Below are 23,189 nucleotides of genomic sequence, written 5' to 3'. Positions count from 1 at the left end.
CCTCACTATTTTTTGTAAAGATCCCCAGTGAGCAATAAACTTTAGGACCCACTAACATAGCCACTTTACTGGATTCTACAATGCTGTGATTATGTATCACGACCTCTTCTAAGCCACCTACTTTATTTGGTGTGGAACTAAAGGAATAGGGATGATTCAATGCCAGAAGGAAAATTGACTGTGTTGGATACAGAGAGAAGTGTTTTATAGTCTATAACATGTTTAGTAGGTTGATTATATAAACTGTACTTTATAGATGATTTTAGGAGTATCTGTAGATTGATATGATTATTGCATGACGCACTCATTTTAGAATCCTTTATATAAGATGAATCTCCTCGTGTTATCTTTCTGGACAGCTTCTTACCTCCTTGTTCCCTAATTCTAAGAGAAGAATCTAACTGATTGACCTTTCTTTCCTTATCAAACTTAGGGTGGGAGGAGAGGCAGGGGTGTCATGGATGGGAGAAGCTATGAGCACTGACCAGTTCCCTCAGAAGGAAGTTCTACATACTTTAAAAATAGTTAAATGTTTCTTCTAAAAAAGAATATATGTAAAATATATGTATAAAATAAAGACTGATGAAAAAAGAACACCTCTATACCTATCACCCTGCTGAAGAAGCATACACATATGAATATATTTGAAACCTTTCCTCATCTAATCCCAACCCCTCACCACTTGAGGTACCTATAGTTCTAAATTTGTTTATTTCCTTGCTTTTCTACAGGCTACAGTCCTCCGCTCTACCAGCTGAGCTATCGAAGGGCGCACTCCTTGCTTTTCTATACCACATATATGTACACATACAACATACTAGTTTTCCTGTGCTTGAACTTAATGGTATCATATGAAGTCATTAGTGATTTGCCTTTTGTTCAGTATCATGTAAAGCATGTTCACGTCTGCATAGTATTCCATTATAGGAATTTACGTCAGTATCCATTGTGAGGTCAGTAAGTATTTGGGTTGTTTCCAGTTTTTGCTATTATAAATACTGCCACTAAGTGGCGCGATCTCGGCTCACTGCAACCTCTGCCTCCCGGGTTCAAGTGATTCTCCTGCCTCAGCTTCCCAAGTGGCTGGGATTGCAGGCACCTGCCACCATGCCTGGCTAATTTTTGTATTTTTGGTAGAAACGGGGTCTCGCCGTGTTGGCCAGGCTGGTCTTGAACTCCTGACCTCGGATGATCCACCCACCTCGGCCTCCCAAAGTGCTGGGATTGCAGGTGTGAGCCACTGCACCCAACCGCCTTGAATTTATTTCTAAGTTTTATTTTTTATTTTCAAAAAATTATTATATATTTCCTCATTTGCCATAAGAAAATTTTAGTAGTGTTTCCTCATCAATAAACACAAAAAAGAGTCTTCACTATGCTATTTTCACTATTAACTTTAATTCAGTAATAAGCAAATCTTTGTTAAAAGTAGAGATGGAGGCCGGGCACGGTGGCTCACGCCTGTGGTCCCGGCACTTTGGGAGGCCGAGGCAGGCGTATCATGAGGTCAGGAGATCGAGACCATCCTGGCTAGCACGGTGAAACCCTGTCTCTACTAAAAATGCAAAAAGTTAGCTGGGTGTGATGGCGGGCGCTTGTGGTCCCCGCTGCTCGGGAGGCTGAGGCAGGAGAATGGCGTGGACCCGGGGAACGGAGCTTGCAGTGGGCCGAGATTGCACCACTGCACTCCAGCCTGGGCAACGGAGTGAGACTCCGTCTCAAAAAAAAAAGTAGAGACGGGATTTCTAGCCTCCTAAATTAATTTAGCCTCCCAAATGCCAGACAAACAATCTAACATAAAATTTACCTTGAATAAGATATATGATATTGATTCTAAGCTGCTTTGTGTTTTTTCTAACTTTGACATCGGTATCTTGGTGCTTTCTATTAGACTGATAGAGTTTTAGAACCTAAGGAGTATGCATTGTACTTCAGCGCTAACTTTTTTCTTCATTACTTTCATATTTTTTTTGTAGAACATTAACCCAGATTGCTAATAGCTTCATGTTATGGCATTCTTCCACACAGTCCAGATTGATTTAAGGAAAAGCAGAAATGGAAGTCAAAGTGTGTTATAAATTGAGACTGAAAAACATGCTCTAAAAAAATAGATTTAATTTCTTACACTGTGAATAGCCATTGTATTGTTTTGTTTCTGATAAATCAGTTGTTTTGGGCTCCTATTTTTGAACTGTTAAAAAATTTTGATGCTTTTTGTGGGTAAAAGTAGTGCCTCTCTTTATACAACTGATGGGGTTTTGAAAAGTATGTAAGTTGCCGTTTTTGTTAAACTTATTTTAAATGCTTTAGTATTTAAAGAGTATATGTTTTTAATTAATCTGCGTATTTAAAAACTTTTTGTAACGCGAATAACTACTTCCTGATTTACATCTCAATTTATTCTCCTTTCATTTGCCCAATTAAAAAAATATGTAGTCTCTATTGTTGCTGTTTACTAATAGTTTCAGATCCCAATGTGTATTAGAATTATAGCTACAAAAAATTGCAAGTAAAATTTAGCAATTTCCTATTGAAACAGGATCTCATTATTATGTTTTTAAATATGTAGAATTAACACTTTAAATAAACAGGTGTGAAAATTGTAAAGGAATATATATGACAACTATTTTCTGTACATTAACGTCTAAACGTTATACTTGTTTTTCATAATAAAAAAAGACATTTTGGAACAAAATTTGCTGAGTTTAGCATAAAAGCATCTTTGAATTATTTCTGAGTTTCCTAAAATATGCAACATTTTAATCTTGGCATATCTAATCCTATGTGCTGTTCTATAAGAGGTACACTGGACTACTAACCACTATATGTATTTAGTAGAATAATGGTATCACAAAGGAACAAGAATTCCAAACTTATAGTTTGAAATGTATCATAAACAGCCCTTTCATATTTTAGGTTAGTAGCTTTGTATAGCTATTTAACACAGATGAGTACAGTTAGCTTTATATATATTATCCTCTGAGTCTTATCTATGACAATGTGTATTTAGATTAAATATGTTCCTCCTGTAACTAAAGTTGCATCTTTGCAAAGGATGAAAGTTCATTTCAGCAGACATAAATTCTTTAAAAAATTTGGGCTATAAACTAACACTTCAAATTTTGTAATAATCAGTATACTTTTAGCAAGAATGAAATTATTTCATGCTTAATTACCCTCCTTATTTTGTTTCCATAATAAAGCTATTTTCAGAAAAAAAAAATACTGCCACTGTGCTGTTTTTTTCTGTTCTGATGTACAGCATGTGCCAAGGGTTTAGAGATATGCAGAGATCATGATCCCAAGGTCCTTCAGTCCTTGGGGAATAGTGACTACATTCAGGAATGGAGTAAGAAGAGGGAGTGAAGTCAAAAGCAAACTGATATTCATGTGTTTATTACATGCCTGGTTTCATCACATAAATGATCTCTGATAGATGTCCATGGCAGCTGATGTTGGATACCTGATGTCCATCAACATGGACCACTATACTGACCAGATGCAGCAGTTCTTTTATTTTTTAGTAAATATTTCCTGCAAAAATATATCCATATAAAAGGGAATAATGTATAATGTAGGTTTATAAATGAGTTAACCTCAGATGGTAAACTGGCATGCATTTTATGCTGTTGAGAGAGTGTTTATTTGTTACAAATATACCTTGCTTTGGGCATTCTCCTTTACATAAACTGTGCAGTGTTATTTGTTGTTTATTTTTAACGGGATTAAACTTAATAATATACTTAGGGTAGATAACATTAGGGGTAAAGTGCTGTTCTTCTCATTGTTCATTGTTAGCAGTAACTGAGATGACTGTAAAATGAAGCAGAGATAGGTGACATCTAAACAGCACTTTCTTTAGGGATAAGATTTCTAGTAGGTATGTAGTTGTATATATCCTTTAAAAATAGTGATATTAGCATATGGGCCCACGATAATTTTATTAGTGAATATTCTTTAGAGTTGTGTGAGGGAGGCAGGCAGTAAAGATCTTTCAAAGAGAAGAACAATTACCTGTTGTGTTATAACCTACAAGTAATGATTTTGAATAGTTTGTTGTTGTCTATTCTTTTTTTTCTATGCATAAGTAAAACGTTACTTAAATCTTACTCTATATATGCAGCTTTGTTCTTTTTTACCCAAGTTTATGTTGAGAGCATTTTTGCTCATTAAGATTTTTTGAAAACATCATTATTATTATTATTATTAATATTAATATTAGAGACAGGGTCTCACTCTGTCACCCAGGCTGGAATGCAGTGGCATGATCTTGGCTCACTCCATTCTCCACCTCTCAGGCTCAAGTGACCCTCCCACCTCAGCCTTCCAAGTAGCTAGGACCACAGGCCTGCGCCACCACGCCTGGCTAATTTTTGTATTTTTTGTAGAGATGAGGTTTCACTATGTTGCCCAGGTTGGTCTCGAATTCCTGGGCTTGAGCAATATGCCCGCCTCAGCCTCTTAAAGTGCTAGGATTACAGGCATGAGCCACCACGCTGACTTGAAAACATTATTTTTGACAGCTACATGTTATTAAATTGCATAGTTGTGCAATAGTGTAACCATGGACCTGATATATCACCTTGGTTTTTAAAATAATTTTAATTTTATTATTACTACTATTTTTGAGATAGGGTCTCACTCTGTTGCCCAGACTGGAGTAGAGTGCAGTGATGTGATCCTAGCTCAGTGCAGCCTCGCTCCTGGGCTCAAGCAGTCCTTCCACCTCAGCCTTTCAAGTAGCTGGGACCACAGGTGTGGGCCACCACTCCTGGCTAATTTTAAAAAAAAATTTACTTTTTTAAGAGATGGATCTTGTTTCGTTGTTCTGGCTGGCCTCAAACTCCTGGCCTCAAGTGATCTTCCCACTTAGCTTCCCAAAGCACATACTCTTTTTGAAACATTATTTACAACAAATAAACATTTGTGTCTACTATGTGGCAGGCAGTGAAATTGTGTTAAAATATGCAACATTAAGATGGTTCCTTAAGCTGCAGAATTTGTTTTCTTTTTAGACCTGACGGTGGTCCAAAACCTTTATTTAAAAAAAAATTATATTAAATGAGATTATAGGCTATAAGTAGGACTGGACTGGTCAATATGTAAAGTCCTGTGGTCTTTTTCATTCCTGATTCCCCCCTCAGGCCTGTTTGGCACTGTTATTTTCCAACAGTTTGTATCTTTGTGATATTTAATAATACTTTAGAGCATCCTTAAAATGTTTTGTCTTCTTTACTTTCAGTTGCCTTACTTCAACTTCATTTACAAATGGTCTTTGGGACAACTGTTATAATCTTTTTATTTCCCTAGTTAGGCTACTGGAGTTTTGTTGTAGTTGTTTGTATTAGCATTCTTGTTTATCATTCATTAAGGAATACTAAAAACGTTTAAAGGCAGCATTGACAAGTATATGTAATCATAATTAGAATTAATTGGTATTTCTTAACTTTTCTACAGCAAAAACAAAAAACAGCTCTATTTACCACTGTTTTTGAAAAACTGGAGAAACTAGGTAACACATTTAAGTAATATTTTGTACCATTCTCTCAAGTATATTTGTTTCATCTTGTTTGTTTTATTTTCTCTCCAGTCTTGTCAAAAAAGCACTTGTCTGTTTGGTGGTATCACTTGCTCATGTTCTTTAAGTTACTGTTCTAGGATTGGGGTGTAATGACAGATGAATGAAAAGCAGGATGAGAATGCATAGAAAGCAAATGGTATAATGGAAAGTTGGATTTTGAGTCAGATGTTGTTGTTCCATTTTATTTTGCTGCTTACTGCTTATGATCTTGGGCAGATAACCCATATTCATCTTTAAATCTTGGTTTCCACATTCTTTCAACATTTCCTGACTTCTCCCCACACGACCCCATTTAAATTAAATCTTTTCTGTGTGAGGCTCTCCTAGTACCTTTTTCTTCAAAGCACTTTTTATCATTTGAGATGATATATTTCTGTTTATCTATATTTAATTTATTTTTCCCACCTGTATTACAATTCGTGAGAGTAGGGTTTATACCTCTTTTATTCCTCCCTACATGTCTTACTTTAGCACAAAGTTGCGTGCATGATGGGTAGTCAATAAATATCTGTTGAATAAATAAACTACTTACTACCTGACATATGCCAAGTTATTTTCTTCACAGGTAAAACTCTACAACCACATCTCTTTTGGAAAGCCTTCTATGAAGAAATCAGGACAAGGGAGGTTCCCATACCACCTCCTTAAATATATATAGGACTCTTGAGTTTATGAAATTGTGTATTAACTTTTATCTCATTTATTTCTCACAACTTGATGAAATGAGAGACTGTTATTAAATAATAGTAGACTAAAGGGTCCTACTGTTAAGATCATATATTTTGACACATGTCTAGCACAGTGCCTGGCACATAATGAACAATGAACACTCAAGAAACTGAAGACATTCCAAATAGTTGATTTTTTTGAATTGACATTATAAAAACTTGGCTTTGTTTTTTTTTGAGATGGAGTCTCACTCTGTTGCCCAGGCTGGAGTGCAGTGGTGCCATCTCGGCTCACTGTGACCTCCGCCTCCTGGGTTCAAGTGATTTTACTGCCTCAGCCTCCCGAGTAGCTGGGATTACAGGTGCCTACCACCACACCCGGCTAATTTTTGTATTTTAATAGAGACGGGGTTTCACCACGTTGGACCTCAGGCAATCCGCCTGCCTCAGCCTCCTGAACTGCAGGGATTACAGGTGTGAGTCACCGCGCCCGGCCAAAAGTTGGCATATTTTATACAGCATTTTGAAAATTCATTGTTTTATTCAGAATGATCATTTGTTAAGTTAAAAATATTGAGTTTGGCTGGGCGCGGTGGCTCATGCCTGTAATCCCAGCACTTTGGGAGGCCTAGGTGGGCGGATCATGAGGTCAGGAGATTGAGAGCATCCTAGCTAACATGGTGAAACCCTGTCTCCACTAAAAATACAAAAAATTAGCTGGGCGTGGTGGCGGGTGCCTGTAGTCCCAGCTACTCGGGAGGCTGAGGGAGGAGAATGGCGTGAACCCGGGAGGCAGAGCTTGCATTGAGCTGAGATCACGCCACTGCACTCCAGCCTGGGCAACAGAGTGAGACTCCGTCTCAAAAAAAAAAAAAAATCTTGAGTTTAAGGAATAAGTTATTATTTGTATTAAGTCATTTATTCATGTTCTGATCAGAGTAAGACATTTGCTTGAGATCTGAACCAGTTTTGAAAGGCAATTATATATGGACATAATATCTTTCCAGTAAATCTTGCAACTATTTCTGTGACTACATATGTTAACATTTTTATAATTGGCTTCCAAATAACAAACACAGATGGCTGTAGTCTGAATATTCACCATGTTTTAGAATAAATGTTTTCTCAGAAATTTAAAGTGCATCATTTCAGTATAAGATGATTACCTAATTGAGTAGAATTTTTTCCTTATCTGCTAGCTTGCCATTTTTCAGATTGAAAGTAAATAGCTTAAATATCTATTAATATAAGAAATTGGATATATATGATCTTGTTCCCTCTCCCGCATTTTTACCAAACAGAACTCTTGCTAAAAAGTTATTGTAGATATTATTTTTCTGAGAATTTAAATTTTGTTTTGCTTTTTGTCTTTTGGTGGAGGAGGGAGATTATAATTTTTTGTGTTTTAATTCATTTAATAAGTAACTAGAAATTTGTTAATTTTGAAACCATGAGTTTTTAATGTAGTAGAATTAAATATGCCCGTTAGACTGTTTTGGTTCTCAAGTCCTATGAAGTGGTGCTTGAAATCATTGCTTAGTGGTGACTTTTCTGTAAAAGATAAATTATCTTTTTTTACTCTGAATATTATTTTAGGCTTTGTATATATAGCAGAGAACAAAAGAAAAGCCCTTACCCTCATTGAACTTACCTTCCGGTTAATCTAAAAAATAATATGACTTCATATAATCAGTAACATAGGCCTAAAACAATGCCATGGTAATTTAATGTCCTTAAAAGTGATTCGTTCTAAGCACTATAATAGAAAAATTCCTATTTTTATGCCATATCTATCCATTATCTTTTTAATTTGGTTTCATTTAGTAATGAATATTATTGTCTCAGATTTTTAATCGAACTTTTTATGATGCAAAGTTTCAGTTTTTCTCATTTATTATGTGTTTGCACATCTGAATAAATATTAAATATAAATTATGTATACCCTAATTACAGTTGGAGTCTCAAACCAGATTTTCATCTTTGCCCTGATACATTTTGCTGTCTAAATGTATTTTCTAATGCAGACAATGTGGAATTTTAAGTTTCTGAAATTGAGCATAAATATCAAGAATGCTATTAATTTCTTTTGGTTTTGCATTCTCTCTGAGGGATCTTTTCTTTTTAAACAATGCACCTAGAATTCTGATTCCATTTACAGATAATATATTTAGCAGTATTCCAGTTGGTTTATTTTTAAGAATGAATTTGCTGTCCTCCAAAGTAGTTTAAGTGCATTCCAGTTGCTTAATGTACAAATAGAGGCAACTGGTCTTGCACCTGTTCCTCAAGGAGACATGAGGTGGAATAACTGTGTAGTTGCTGAATAACTGGGAAAAAATTTAAATATAATCTATTTTTATATCCTACTAGGCTAGTGATTAGCTATTTCTGATTTTTAAATTAGATGTCTTTATTAAGTAAATAGTACATATACTTTCCTTCATCCACAGCAGACAAAATAAGTATAAAATATGTTGTGTGTTATTCTGTAGATAACATACTTGTCACACACACACACACACACATACACACACACACACAAATATATATGTATATATATTTTTTGAGACGGAGTCTTGCTCTGTCGCCCAGGCTAGAGTGCAGTGGCACGATCTCGGCTCACTGCAAGCTCCGCCTCCCGGATTCACGCCATTCTCCTGCCTCAGCCTCCCGAGTAGCTGGGACTACAGGTGCCCGCCACCACGCCTGGCTAATTTTTTTGTATGTTTAATAGAGACGGGGTTTCACCGTGTTAGGCAGGATGGTCTTGAACTCCTGACCTTGTGATCTGCCCGCCTCAGCCTCCCAAAGTGCTGGGATTACAGGCGTGAGCCACCGGGCCCGGCCATTTGTCACATATTTTGATAGTAATATGAGCATCATTAAAAATTGCTTTATTTTTATGATAAATTTTCTGGCCATTGTTGTAATTGGTCTAATTAGTAGTTATATTAATACTAGTAGTATATTTCCTTTTTTTAAAGCACAACAAAGCTTACACCTTTTCTTATTCTTTGGTTTCTCTCCTCTCAGAATGACCAAAGAGCTTAAATTCAATTTAGGAGTAGGTGGCTAATAGTTGCTTCTTAGAAAAATTAGAAAATCTATTGCATAACAAAAGGAAATTTCACATCAGCAAAAGGAAAAATACCTGTAATCTCAAGTCCAGAGATACACTAAAGTTATCAGTTATATTCTTCCAGAGTTTCTCTGTGCCTACAAGTACAATGTTATTAAAATTCAAGCTAGATATAATTGTTGAATGATGTGAGTTTGAGTCCTGCCTTTTCTGTTAAAAGAAGTGTACATATTTTTTTCATAAAAATAGATTATACAGCAGTAATATACCTACTACTGTGTCTGAACATCTTTGTTAGCAATAATGGTTTACATAAATATTTTAATATGGCATCATCATAGTTAACCTAATGTTGCCTAAAGCATGTAATACATACTTCTGATGTTAGGTGGTGATATTTTAGGTCTATCCTGATCCAGTATTAAAAACATTGGATAAATGGGTACAATGTACACTATTTGAGTAATGCCTACCCTAAAAACCCAGGCTTCACCACTATGTAATATATCGATGTAACAAAACTGGATTTGTACCCCCTAAATCTATAAAAATAAAAAAATAGAAAGATAGAGAAAAACATTAGATAGTATTGTAAGAAAGTTGTTATGTTTGCCAGTTTTCTTTTAGTTCATCTGCTTGTGATAGCCAAGAGTCTGTTTGATACTGGTATATCTTTAACACCCTTTTAACACTTGCCCATTTCTCTCATACCCGTCAACAAAATCTAACTAAAATTTTAATAATTTTTTCATTGTATTTATTTTTGTTTGCTTTTCTAAAAAAGAAATGACAGTGATACTGACTTTTAATTTGTGCCAGGGATAGAAAGTCTCCTTTTAAAATAAATTTACTTTAAAATTTTTATTGATATGTAATGTATATATTTTGGGAATACATGTGATAATTTAATGCACTCATATAGTTTGTAAAGATCAAATCAGTGTAATTGGGATGTCTGTTACCTTTAATTAGTGAAATATTCAAATATTTTTTAGAAATATTCAAATTATTTTATTCTAGCTATTTTGAAATATTTAGTAGTTTTTTTGTAAACTATAGTCACCCTACCAATCTATCAAACACTAGGTTTTATTTCTTCTGTTAAACTGTTCTTTGTACCCATTGTCAGCCCCTCTTCATCTTCTCTACCCTCCTACTCTTCCCAGTCTCTGGTAACCACCAATCTACTCACTATTTGCATCTAGTTTTTCAGCTCCCATATATGAGTGAGAACATGTGATATTTGTCTTTCTGTGCTTAGCTTATTTCACTTAACATAATGCCCTCCAGTTGTGTCCATGGTGCTGCAAATGACAATTTGTTCTTTTTTATGGCTGAATAATATTCCATTGTGTACATACCACATTTTCTTTATCCGTTTATCAATTGATGGGCACTTAAGCTAATTTCATATTCTAGCTATTGTAAATACTACTACAAAAAAACATGGGAATGCAGATATCTCCTTTATATATTGATTTTCTTTCTTTTGAATATATACCCAGTAGGGGAATTGCCGGATCTTGTGGTAGTTCTAATTTTAGTTTTTTAGAAATCCTCCATACAGTTTTCTATAGTGGCTGTGCTGATTTACATTTCATTTAACAGTATACAAGGGTTCTTCTCTCTCCACATCCTCCCCAGCATCTGTTATTCCCTGTCTTTTTGATAAAAGTCAGTTTAACTGCAGTGAGATAATATATCATGGTGGTTTTGATTTGCAATTCTCTGATGATTAGTAACATTGAGCATTGTTTCATATACTTGTTGACCATTTGTATGTATTCTCTTGAGAAATGTCTGTTCAGATATTTTGCCCATGTTTTAATCAGATTATTTGCTCTTTTGCTGTCCAGCTGTTTGAACTTCTTGTATATTCTGGTTGTTGTTAACTCCCTGTCAGATGAATAGTTTGTAGCTATTTTCTTCCATTCTGTGGGTTGTCTCTTCACTTTGTTGATTGTTTCCTTTGCTGTACAGAAACTTTTTAGCTTTAAAAACATTTTTTAAATTATTTATTTTTTGTAGAGATAGATCTATGTCTCACTATGTTATCCAGGCCAGTCTCAAACTCTCAGGCTCAAGTGATCCTCCTGCCTCTGCCTCCCATGGTGCTGTGCTTACAGGTTTGAGCCACCACACTCTTCTGAAACATTTTAGCCTGGTTCCATTTGTCTGTTTTTGTTTTGGTTGTCTCTGCTTTTGAGATCTTAGACAAAAAAAAACTTTCCCCAGACCGATGTCCTAGAGTATTTCTCTACTGTTTTCTTTTCATAGTTTCAGGTCTTAGATTTTTTAATCCATTTTGATATGATTTTTTTTGTATATGGTAAGAGATACTTATGTAGTTTCATTCTTTTACATATGGTTATCCAGTTTTCCCAGCATCATTTATTAAAGAGATTGTCCTTTTCTCAGACTATATGGTCTATTCTGGAGAATGTTCCATGTGCTGAGGAAAAGAATGTGTATTCTTCAGCAGTTGGATGAAATGTTTTGTAGATATCAATTTAGCCTATTTAGTGTGTAGTTTAACTCTGATGTTTCTTTTCTGTGTGGATGTTGTATATTCTTGGCACCTTTGTAGAAAATGAGTTGACTGTAAATGTGTGAATTTATATCTGGGTTCTCTGTTTCGTTCCATTGGTCTGTGTGTCTGTTTTTATGCCAAGACCATGCTGATTTGTTTGTATGGCTTCGTAGTATATTTTGAAGTCAGGTAGTGTGATGCTTCCAGCTTTGTTCTTTTTGCTTTGGCTGTTTGTGATCTTTTGTGGTTCTATCAAAATTTTAAGATTGTTTTTTCTATTTCTGTGAATAATGGCATTGGTATTTCAATAGGGATTGTATTGAATCTGTAAATTGCTTTGGATAGTATCATTTTTACAATATTCTTCTAATCCACAAACATGGATTTCTTTCCATTTTTAATGTCCTGTTCCATTTCTTTCATCACTCTTTTATAGTTTTCCTTGTATAGATTTTTTACTTCTTTAGTTAAATTGATTTCTGGGTATTTTATATTCTTTGTAGCTATAGTAAATGTGATTACTTTCTTGATTTCTTTTTCAGATTGTTTGCTGTTGGTATATATAATTGCTACTGATTTTTGTATGTTGATTGTGTATCCTGCTATTTTACTGAATTTATCAGTTCTAACAGTTTTTGGTGGAGTCTTTAGGTTTTTCTAAGTATAAGATCATATTGTATGCAAATAAAGCTAAATTGACCTTTTCCTTTCCAATTTGGTTATCTTTTATTTTTTTCTCTTGCTTAGTTGCTGTGGCCAGGACTTCCAATATTATGTTGCATGAAAGTGGACCTCCTTGTCTTGTTCCAGACTTAGAGGAAAGGCTTTTAATTTTTCCCTATTCAGTGTGATATTAGCTGTGGGTTTGCCATATATGGCCTTTATTATTTTGAGGTATGCTTCTTCTGTATCCAGTTTGTTGAGGGTTTCTATCCTAAAGGGATGTTGAATTTTATTAAATGTTTTTTCAGCATTAATTGAAATGGTCATAGGGTTTTGTTCTTGATTCTTTCAATGTGATGTATCATATTTATTGAGTTCCACATGTTTAACTATCCTTGTGTCTTTGGGATGAATCCCACTTGATCATAGTGAATGATCTTTTTAATGTGTTGTTGAATTCAGTTTGCTAGTATTTTGTTGAGGATTTTTACATCTATGTTCATCAGTGATATGACCTGTAGTTTTCTTTTTTTGTTGTGTCCTTGTCTGGTTTTGGTATCAGGCTAATGTTGGTTTCATAGAATGAGTTTGGGAGTACTCCCTTCTCTTCAGTTTTTTGAAGAGTTTGAGTAGAATTGTTATTCTTTCTTTAAATGTTTGGTAGAATTCAGAAGTGAAGCCATCAAGTCCTGGGCTTTTCTTTGATGGGAGACTTTTTGTGTCTGTGTGTGATTGGGTCTCATTCTGTTGCCTAGGCTGAAGTGCAGTGGTGTGTTCATAGGTCACTGCAACCTCTGCCTCCTGGGCTCAAGCCGTCTTCCCATGTCAGCCTCCCAAGTAGCTGGGACCACAGGCATGTGCCACCATGCCTGGCTAATTTTTTGTATTTTGGTAGAGACGAGGTTTTGCCATGTTGCCCAGGCTGGTCTCAAACTCTTGAGCTCAAGCTCAAGCAATCCTCTGAAAGTGCTGAGATTACAGGTGTGAGCCACCGCTCCCAGCTTGATGAGAGACTTTTTATTAAGGCTTTGATTTCATTATTGGTTTGTTGAGGTTTTCTATTTCTTCATGGTTCAATTTTGGTAGGTTCTATGTGTCCAGGAATTTATTTATCTTTTTCTTCTAGGTTTTTGAATTTGTTAGCATATAGTTGTTCATAATAGTCTGTAATGATTTTTGTATTTCTGTGGTCTCAGTTTTTATATCTTCTTTTTCATTTCTGATTTTATTTGACTTTTCTCTTTTTATGAAAATTAGTATAGCTAAAGGTTTGTTGATTTTATGTTTTCAGAAAAGCAACTTTTTGTTTCATTGACTTCTGTATTGACTGTTTTGGCCTCAATTTCATTTGTATCTGCTCTGATTTTTGTTATTTCTTTTCTTCTACTAATTTTGGGTTTGGTTTGTTCTTGGTTTTCTAGTTTCTTGCATTGCATTGTTTGGTTGTTTATTTGAAGTCTTTCTCATATTGTTTTATTGGTATAAACTTCCCTCTCAGTACTGCTTTTGCTTTATCACATAGATTTTGGCATGCTGTATTTCCATTTTCGTTTCTTTCAAGAAATTTAAAATTTTCTCTTTTAATTTCATCATTGACCCATTTGTCCTGCAGGATTATGTTGGTTTTTTGTTTGTTTTGTTTTTTGAGACAGGGCCTTTCTCTGTTGCCCAGGCTGGAGTGCAGTGGTGTGAACATGGTTCATTGTAGCCTCGACCTCCTGGGCTCAAGCGATCCTCCTGCCTCAGCCTCTCAAGTAGCTGGCACCACAGGCATGGGACACCATGCCTAGCCAATGTTTTGAATTTTTGTAGGTTTGAGACCAACCTGGGCAACAAAGTGAAATCTTGTTGCCCAGGTTGGTTTTGAACTCCTGGGCTCAAGCAATCATCCCACCTCAGCCACTAAAAGTGCTGGGATTACAGACATGAGCACCATGTCCAGCAGGAGCATGCTTAATTATTATTTGTTTGTGTTTTCTGAGGTTCTTCTTGTGACTGATTTTTAGTTTTATTCCATTATGGTCAGAAATGATCCTTGATATGATTTCTACCTTTTGAATTTGTTGAGACTTGTTTTATGACCTAATATATGGTCTATTCTGGAGAATGTTCCATATACTGATGAAAAGAATACTCTTCAGGAGTTGGGTGAAATGTTCTGTAAATGTCAGTTTGGCCTATTTGGCGTACTGTATAGTTTAATTCTGATGTTTTCTTTAATTTTCTCTTTGGATGATCTGTCCAATACTGGGATTGGGGTATTTAAGTTCCCTATATTACTGTATTGCAGTCTATCTCTCCCTTTAGATCTATTAATACTTGCTTTTCATACTTGGGGCTCTGGTGCTGGGTGCATAGATATTTATAATAGTTACATCCGCTTGCTAAATTGACACCTTTATCATTATATAATGACCTTCTTTGTCTCTTTTTATAGTCTTGACTGGTAGCCTATTTTATCTAATATTAAGTATAGCTACTCCTGTTCTTTTTTGGTGTCCAGTTGCATGGAATATCCTTTTCCACCCCTTCACTTTCAGTCTGTGCGCGTTCTTAATAGGTGAAGTGGGTTTTTTGTGGGCAGCTTATGGTTGGGTCTTACTTCTGTATTCATTTAGCCACTCTCGCCATTTTAATTGAAGAATTGAGTGTATTTATATTCAGTATTATTATTAATAAGTGAGATGTTACTAGTGTTATTTTGTTGCTTGTTTTCTGGTTGTTTTGTAATTCCTCTCCTTCCTTTCTTACTGTCTTTGAAGTTAAGTGATTTTTTTTCTGGTAGTATGTTTGAATTTGTTGATTTTTTTATTTGTAGTGAATTTATTATAGTTTTTGGCATTGTGGTTACCATGAGACTTAAAAAGACATAGATAGGTTCAAGCAATTATTTTAATGAGATGACAACTTACTTTAGATCACAAAGAAAAGAATGGAAACAAAAGAAAAAAAGAAAAAAAAACCCTCTATACTCTAACTCCATTCCCTCCACATTTTGACTTTATTTTGTCTCAGTTTACATGTTTTTATATTGCCTATTTCTTAATAGGATGCTGTAGCTATTAATGTTTTTGGTAAGTTTGTCTTTTGGACTTCATCCTAGAGTTATGAGTGGGCGCTACACCACAATTACAGTATTAGAGTGTTGTGGGTTTGTCCACGTACTTAATTTTACTAGTGGGTTGTATACCTTTACATGTTTTGTTTTTTCACATTAGTGTTTTTTTCTTTCAAGTTGAAGAACTATCTTTAGTTTTTCTTGTCAGGTCTGTGTTAGTGAATTCTCTCAGCTTTTGTTTGTCTGTGAAAGACTTTATTCCTCTTCTTTGTATTTGAAGGATAGCTTTGCTGGATACAGTATTCTTGGGTGGCTGTTTTTTTCCTTCAGCACTTTGAACATGTTGTCCCACATCCTCCTATATGGTTTCTTCCTCCTGTATGACCTGTATGGTATCTGTTGAGAAGTCTGTTGCCAGACGAATTGTAGCTCTTTTATACATTGTTTGCTTCTTTTCTTTTGCCACTTTTAGGATCCTCTCTTTGTCCTTGACCATTGAGAGTTTGATTATTACAAGCTTTGGAGTAATCTTTTTTGGGTCAAATCTGCTTTGTTCTCTAACGTTCTTATACCTGGATATTTTATCTCTTTCTCAAGTTTTAGAAAGTTTTTATTATTTCTTGAATAAGATTTCTACCCCCTTGCATTATAGTTAGGCATTATATTATGTAGTGCTGAAAAACAGGCAGTGATATGGTACAAAAAAAAAGATACAAAAACAATACATAAATTGCAAAGACTCTCTAAGTAAACACATTCAGTAAAAAACAAGCCAGACAGTGAAGACTAGAAATCCCTTTTGAACACTGATAATTCTTAGATTTGATCTTTCGAGGTAATTTTCTGTATCTTGTAGGTGATCTTTGTTCCTTTTCATTCTTTCTTTTTCTCCTCTGTGTATTTTTAAATAGCCCGTCTTTGAGCTCACTGATTCTTTTTTCTGTTTGATCCATTCTCCTGTTGAGAGCCTCTAATGATTCTTTCTGTTCAGCAAATCTTTCTCAGTTCCAAAATTTCTGTTTGATTTATGAAAAAATTTTAATCTTTGTTAAATTTTTCTGATACATTTCTGAATTGTTTTTGTGTGTAATAGAGATCACTAAGTTTCCTTTAAACTGCTGTTTTGAATTCTTGTTCACAGAGTTCACATATTTCTGTCTTGTTAGGGTCATTCACTGGTTCTTTGCTTTGTCCATTTGACTAAGTCAAGGTTTCCCATTTGCTGTTGTTTCTTGTGGATATACATCTGTTTCTTAAAGTGAAGATTTTGTTATTTTTTCTAGTCTTCTCTGCCTGGCTTGTTTTAGCTTTTACTGGATGTGTTTGCTTATAGAGTCTTTCATGTTTTGCCTGTCTTTTTTTTTTTTTTGCACTATGTCACTGCCTCTGTTTCAGTACTACATAATAAAATGTATATGATGTCTTTAGCCCCAGTTTGCTTCAGTTCTAGTAAACAATCAGTGTTATCCATCCTTGATGGGTAAGGTCCCAAAGGCCCCTAGTCTGGCTAGGGGCTCGTGCCCAGAGGACCTGTGGCGTGAACCTCTTACAGTGTGATGCTGCTGAACGGCCAGTCTGATTTGGCGTCTCCTTTGGCCAAGTTACAGAGCAGGGGTTTTCAGGGCTAGGAATGGTAGTCTTTCCTTCCCGCTTTGTCTCTGGCTGTTAGGAATATTTCTCCCTTCAGATATTCCCAGTACTTCCCATGGGTTGAGCCAGGGACAGATCTCCTGTCAAGGAGCCCAAGTTGATGGGGAAGCTGGTTGTCTACCTTGATCTCACTTTTTCCAGTGTAGAAACCGTGAGTCAGGGGAATATTTTCCATGTTTGGTGATGGGCAGATTAGGAGAATGGGAATCATGAAAATCAAAGTCTAATTCTTTTAACTTCTGCTCAGAGTTTTTTCACTTCTCTGTGGTCTTGAATACTGTTTCTTCCTCATATTTGAGTTCTGGGATATTGCCAGTAATAATCTAAGCTCTGTATATTTGCTTTTGGTTTTCTGTGAGGGGAAGTGAAGGCAGCTTGCTTCTATGCCACCATTTTGGAGCTATTAGGTTGGTGCAAAAGCAATTGCAGTTTTTGTACCGACCTAGTGGAAGCCTCTGTTTTAAAATAAATTTAAATAAGAAAACTACGTTGGTTAAAACATGTTAAGTAAATGATACATAAAGGTGGCTCTAGGATAGGACAAAAATCCTGATGATGATATGTAAACGATTAAGGGCTGGAAAGCACTGCTGTTTGATATTTAAGTTATTTCCAGTTTTTTTCCCATTATAAATAAGGCTGCAGTGACCACTTTATATAGCTAAATCTTTTTGCATGAACTAAATCTTTTTAGTATATAGTAATAGAAGACACAGAAATTCCAGAAAGCAAATTCATTTAGTGCTCTGTGTGTGCATGTGTGTATGTGTGTGTTTTCATATAATCTAAAATCCAGAGCTTGGCCAGCACACTGGCTCACATCTGTAATCCCAGTATTTTGGGGAGGCAGAGGCAGGCAGATTGCTTGAGCCCAGGAGTTGAAGACCAGCCTGGGCAACATGGCAAAAACCTGTCTGTACAAAAAAATATAAAAATTAAATTAGCCAGGTGTGATGACATGTTCCTGTAGTCCCAGCTACTTGGGGGCTGAGGTGGGAGGATCTGTGGAGCCCAGAAAGTTGAGGTGAGCTGTGATGGTGCTACTGCACTCCAGCCTGGTTGACAGAGTAAGACCCTGTCTCAAAAAATAAAATAAAATCTTGGTGAGATTATATTCTCACTAAGCAGTGAATGACAGTGCCTGATTTCCCTTATTCTGCCTAATTCTGGGCTAATTTTCTTTTATTTAGACATGACATTTTCAGTGCTTACCCCTCAATATTTCAGTAGGTTTATTCAGAAATGTTTCTTTGCATTCCAATAGTTACATTAAAGACTGTAATAATTGTTCTTTATTTTATCATTTTTATTTAGTGATAGTTTGATCTTTAAAAGAGAGACTACCAAAGCTGCTTTTTTCTTGGTGGCAATAAAGAAAAATTATCTTTGACAATAACAGTAATTTTCTTTTTTCTTAGCTTGCCCAGTTTCGACAAAGAAAAGCTCAATCAGATGGGCAGAATCCTTCCAAGAAGCAGAAAAAAAAGAGAAAAACGTCAAGCAGTAAACATGATGTGTCAGCACACCATGATTTGAATATTGATCAATCACAGTGTGATGAAATGTACATAAATAGTTCTCAGAGAGTAGAATCAACTGTGACTCCTGAATCTACAATAATGAGAACTTTACGTAGTGGAGAAATAACCAGTCATGAGCAGGTCTTCTCTGTGGAAGTAAGTATTCTCCCAGATTTTTAACCATTATGGTTCTCAATGGAAAGTAGTCGTAATAACAACAGTCATTAGCAACTGTGCGCAATTTGATCATGATTTTTATGTCCTCTTGAAAGTTTTAGTAGTATGGTAACTAAACAGTCATAACTAAAATATTTGATCACCTCAGAGGGGGAGTTTTGTGAGTTTAATTTAATTTATGTTGAACAACTGCAGTACACCAAAGATTGAGCACCAGAGTTACAAAGATGGATATGACTGTCTCTGCCCTTTAGGAAAAGTATTCTAGTGGAGAAGGCAGACTTAAAGATATGCAGTGTGCTATGATTAGACCTTTGCTAGTATGGGAGATAGATGTCCAACTTCATTTTTTTTTGTTTGTGGCTATCCAGTTGTACCAATACCATTTGTTGAAAAGACTTTTCTTTTCCCAATGAACTGTCAATGAATATAAAGGTGAGGGTTTATATTTATCCCCTCAATTATATTCTGTAGATCTGTATGTTTAGCCTTTGCTACTATGCCCCCAAGTCTTGATTAATGTAGCTTTATAACAAGTTTTGAAATCAGTAAGTGTGAGTCTTCCAACTTCTTTTTTGGGATTGTTTTGGCTGTTGCCTTGCATTTCTGTATCAATTTTAGGGTCAGGTTTTTCTGTTTCTGCATTAAAAACACCAAGGATTTTGACAGGGATTGCATTGAATCTGTAGATGAATTTGGGGAGTTTTGTCATCTTAACAATATTAAGTTTTCAACCTATGAACACAGGATTTTTTATTTATTTAGGTTTTTAATTTTTTTAATGTTATCTTGTTTTCAGTGTAAATGTCTTACATTTGTTTTGTTAAATATACTCTCAAGCATTTTATTTTTATTTTTATTTATTTACTTTTTGAGATGGGTTCTTACTCTGTCACCCAGATTGGAGTGCAGTGGCACGATCTTGGCTCACTGCAACCTCTGTCACCCAGGCCCAAGCCATCCTCCCACCTCAGCCTCCTGAGTAGCTGGGACCACAGGTGCATGCTACCACACCTGGCTAATGTTTTGTATTTTTGGTAGAGATGGGATTTTGCCATGTTGCCCAGGCGGGTCTCAAACTCCTGAGCTCAGGAGATCCACCCACCTTGGCTTCCCAAAGTCCTGGGATTACAGGCATGAGCCACCGTGCTTGGCCTTGTTTTTGTTATTTTATTTTATTTTATTTATTGTAGAAATGTGGTCTCACTTTGTGTCCAGGCTGGTCTCGAATTCCAAGACTTAAGTGATCCTCCTGCTCTGGCTCCCAAAGTGCTTATGCCTGTAAAGTTTTATTTACAGGCATGAACCGCTATGCCTGGCCACCAAGCATTTTATTGCTATTTTATTTCTAAGCATTTTACTGCTATTCTAAATATAATTGTATCCTTAACTTTATTTTCTGATTATTCATTATCCATGTATACAAATACAACTAAATTTGTATATTGATCTTGTATCCTGTACCCTTGCAGAACTAACTCATCTGTAAGTTCTAATAGGTTTTTTGTTTTGTTTTGGTGAATTCCTTTGATTTTTCCTGTATGCAAGACCATATTATCTGAAACTAAACTAGAAATGTTCAACTTCTTCCCTTCCAGTGTCGATGTTCTTTTTTCTTTTTTCTGATTGCCATAGCTGGAAGATATAAGACAATGTTGAGAAGAAGTGTTGAAAGCAGACATCCTTGTATTATTTCTCCTAATAAGGGGAAAGCATTCAGGTTTTTTTTTTAACCATTGAGTTTTATATTAGCTGGGTTTTTTTGTTTTGTTTTGTTTTTATAGCTATCCTTTATCAGATTGAGGAGGTTCCCTTTTATTCCTGGTTCATTAAGCGTTTTCATTATAAAGAAATGTTGAGGTTTTTTTGTTTTGTTTTTATTTTTTATTTTATTGGTTTGTTGTTTGTTTGTTTGTTTTTGAGACAAAGTCTCGCTTTGTCACCCAAGCTGGAGTGCAGTGGGGTGATCTCAGCTCACTGCAGCTTCCACCTCCCAGGTTCAAGTGATTCTCCTGCCTCAGCCTCCTGAGTAGTTGGGATTGTGAGCCATCACGCCCAACTAATTTTTGTATTTTTAGTAGAGATGGGGTTTCACCATGTTGGCCAGGGTGGTCTCGAACTCCTGACCCCAAGTGATACGTCCACCTCAGCCTCCCAAAGTGCTGGAACTACAGGCATTAGCCACCATGCCCATCCATTTATTTTATTGTTTTTTGAGACAGGATCTCACTCTGTTGTCCAGGCTGGCATGCAGTGATGCGATCACGGCTCACTGCAGCCTCAACCTCCCAGGCTTCAGTGATCCTCCCACCTCAGCCCGACAAGTAGCTGGGACTACAGGCCCATGCCACCACACCTAGCTAATTTGTGTATTTTTTTGTAGAGACAGAGTTTTGCCATGTTGCCCTGGCTGGTCTTGAACTCCTGGATTCAAGTGATCTGCCTGCCTCAGCCTCCCACAGTGCTAGGATTACAGGCATGAGCCACTCACTGCTCCCAACCTGAGTGTTGAGTTTTGTTAAATGCTTTTTTTGTGTCTATTTGCAATGACTTTAATACAAACATCATTACTAGGGACAAAAGATGTTACACCACACATTTTATATTATATAAATTCAGCCTTTTAAAATATTTTGGGTATTTAAATGGTCTAACATATAGTCATCTTTCTGTTCTTCAGAGTGGGTAATTGCAATTGATCTATCTTGAAGTTTGCTGTCTCTCTTCTTCCTGCTTAGATCTACTACTGAGTCCTTCCAGTGGCTTTTCATTTATTTTCCTTTTCAATTCCAGAATTTTTATTTGATTATTTTATAATTTCTTTGTTTTATTGATATTCTTCATTTGGTGAGGTGTTGTTCTTACAATTTAAATTTTGTTTTGTTTTGTTTTTAGGTTTTATTTCCTTTAGTTATTTGACTGTATTTAAAATAGCTGAGTAAAAATCTTTGTTGGCCAGGCGTGGTGGCTCATACCTGTAATCCCAGCACTTTGGGAGGCGGAGGCAAGGGGATTACTTGAGCCGAAGAGTTCGAGACCAGCCTGGGCAACAAACGGATATTCTGTCTTTACAAAAAGTAAAAAAAATTAGCCGGGCATAGTTGTGCACACCTGAGGTCCCAGCTACTCCAGAGGCTAAGGTGGGAGAATCGCTTGAGCCCAAGAGGTGGAGGCTGCAACAAGCTGTGATCACAACAGTGCACTCCAGCCTGGGTGACAGAGTGAGATCCTGTCTCAAAAAACAAGACAAGGGCCGGGTGCGGTGGCTTACGCCTGTAATCCCAGCACTTTGGGCGGCCAAGGCGGGCAGATCATGAGGTCAGGAGATCGAGACCATCCTGGCTAACATGGTGTGAAACCCTGTCTCTACTAAAAATACAAAAAACTAGCCAGACGTGGTGGCGGGCGCCCGTAGTCCCAGCTACTCAGGAGGCTGAGGCAGGAGAATGGCATGAACCCAGGAGGCGGAGCTTGCAGTGAGCCAAGATCACGTCACTGCACTCCCGCCTGGGCAACAGAGCGAGACTCCGTCTCAAAAAAAGAAAAAACCAAGACAAAACCAAAAATAACTTTGTTAAGTACAATATCTGTGTTCCTCAGGGACAGTTTCTATTGACCATTGTTCTTCTTTTGCATAGGCTATCCTTTCCTTTTTTTGTATGTCTTGTAATTTTTGTTTTATTAAAACTGGAATTTTAAAAATAATGCAGTGTGGCAACTCTACTGCTTGATTTGCCTCAAAGGTGTATTATCTATTTTTTAATATAACAAACCAATATTTGGGTTCTGTATTCTATAGTTTTAGCATTTTGAATGCAACAACTGTCTTATTCACCATTTAATTCTCAGTACTACCGTTTCTAGTACACAATATGCACTTAATGAATATGAGGGATTGTATCATGAAAGTATTTCAGATTTAAAAGATAATCTCGGCTGGGTGCAGTGGCTCACGCCTGTAATCCCAGCATTTTGGGAGGCTGAGGGGGGCAGATCGCTAGAGGTTAGGAGTTCAAGACCAGTCTGGCCAACATGGTGAAACCTTGTCTCTACTGAAAATACAAAAATTAACTGGGCATGTTGGTGCATGCCTGTAATCCTAGCTACTCGGGAGGCTGAGGCAGGAGAATTGCTTGAACCTGGGAGGCGGAGGTTGCAGTGAGCCAAGATGATGCCGCTGCACTCCAGCCTGGGCAACAGAGCGAGACTCTCTCAAAAAAAAAAAAAAAAAAAGAGAATCTTATGAGTTAGGAACCACTGTTA

General features: G+C 36.3%; 1 protein-coding gene across 7 annotated transcripts in view; it reads left to right on the top strand.

Annotated features, from left to right (window-relative positions):
- Nucleotides 1-23,189, top strand: part of AKAP9 (A-kinase anchoring protein 9) — a 166,820-nt gene that overhangs the window by 13,823 nt on the left and 129,808 nt on the right. For all 7 annotated transcript variants that reach the window (XM_054493903.2, XM_063667569.1, XM_054493902.2 and 4 more), the window contains exon 2: nucleotides 18,648-18,905. In XM_054493903.2, the coding sequence (XP_054349878.1) occupies nucleotides 18,648-18,905 (258 nt within the window). The remainder of the gene's footprint in view (nucleotides 1-18,647; nucleotides 18,906-23,189) is intronic.

The sequence above is a fragment of the Pongo pygmaeus genome, chromosome 6 (genome assembly GCF_028885625.2).
Source record: "Pongo pygmaeus isolate AG05252 chromosome 6, NHGRI_mPonPyg2-v2.0_pri, whole genome shotgun sequence".
In the NCBI taxonomy this organism is placed as follows: domain Eukaryota; kingdom Metazoa; phylum Chordata; class Mammalia; order Primates; family Hominidae; genus Pongo; species Pongo pygmaeus.
Note: the sequence above shows the minus strand (reverse complement) of the source record. Positions and strands in the feature narration are given on the sequence as shown.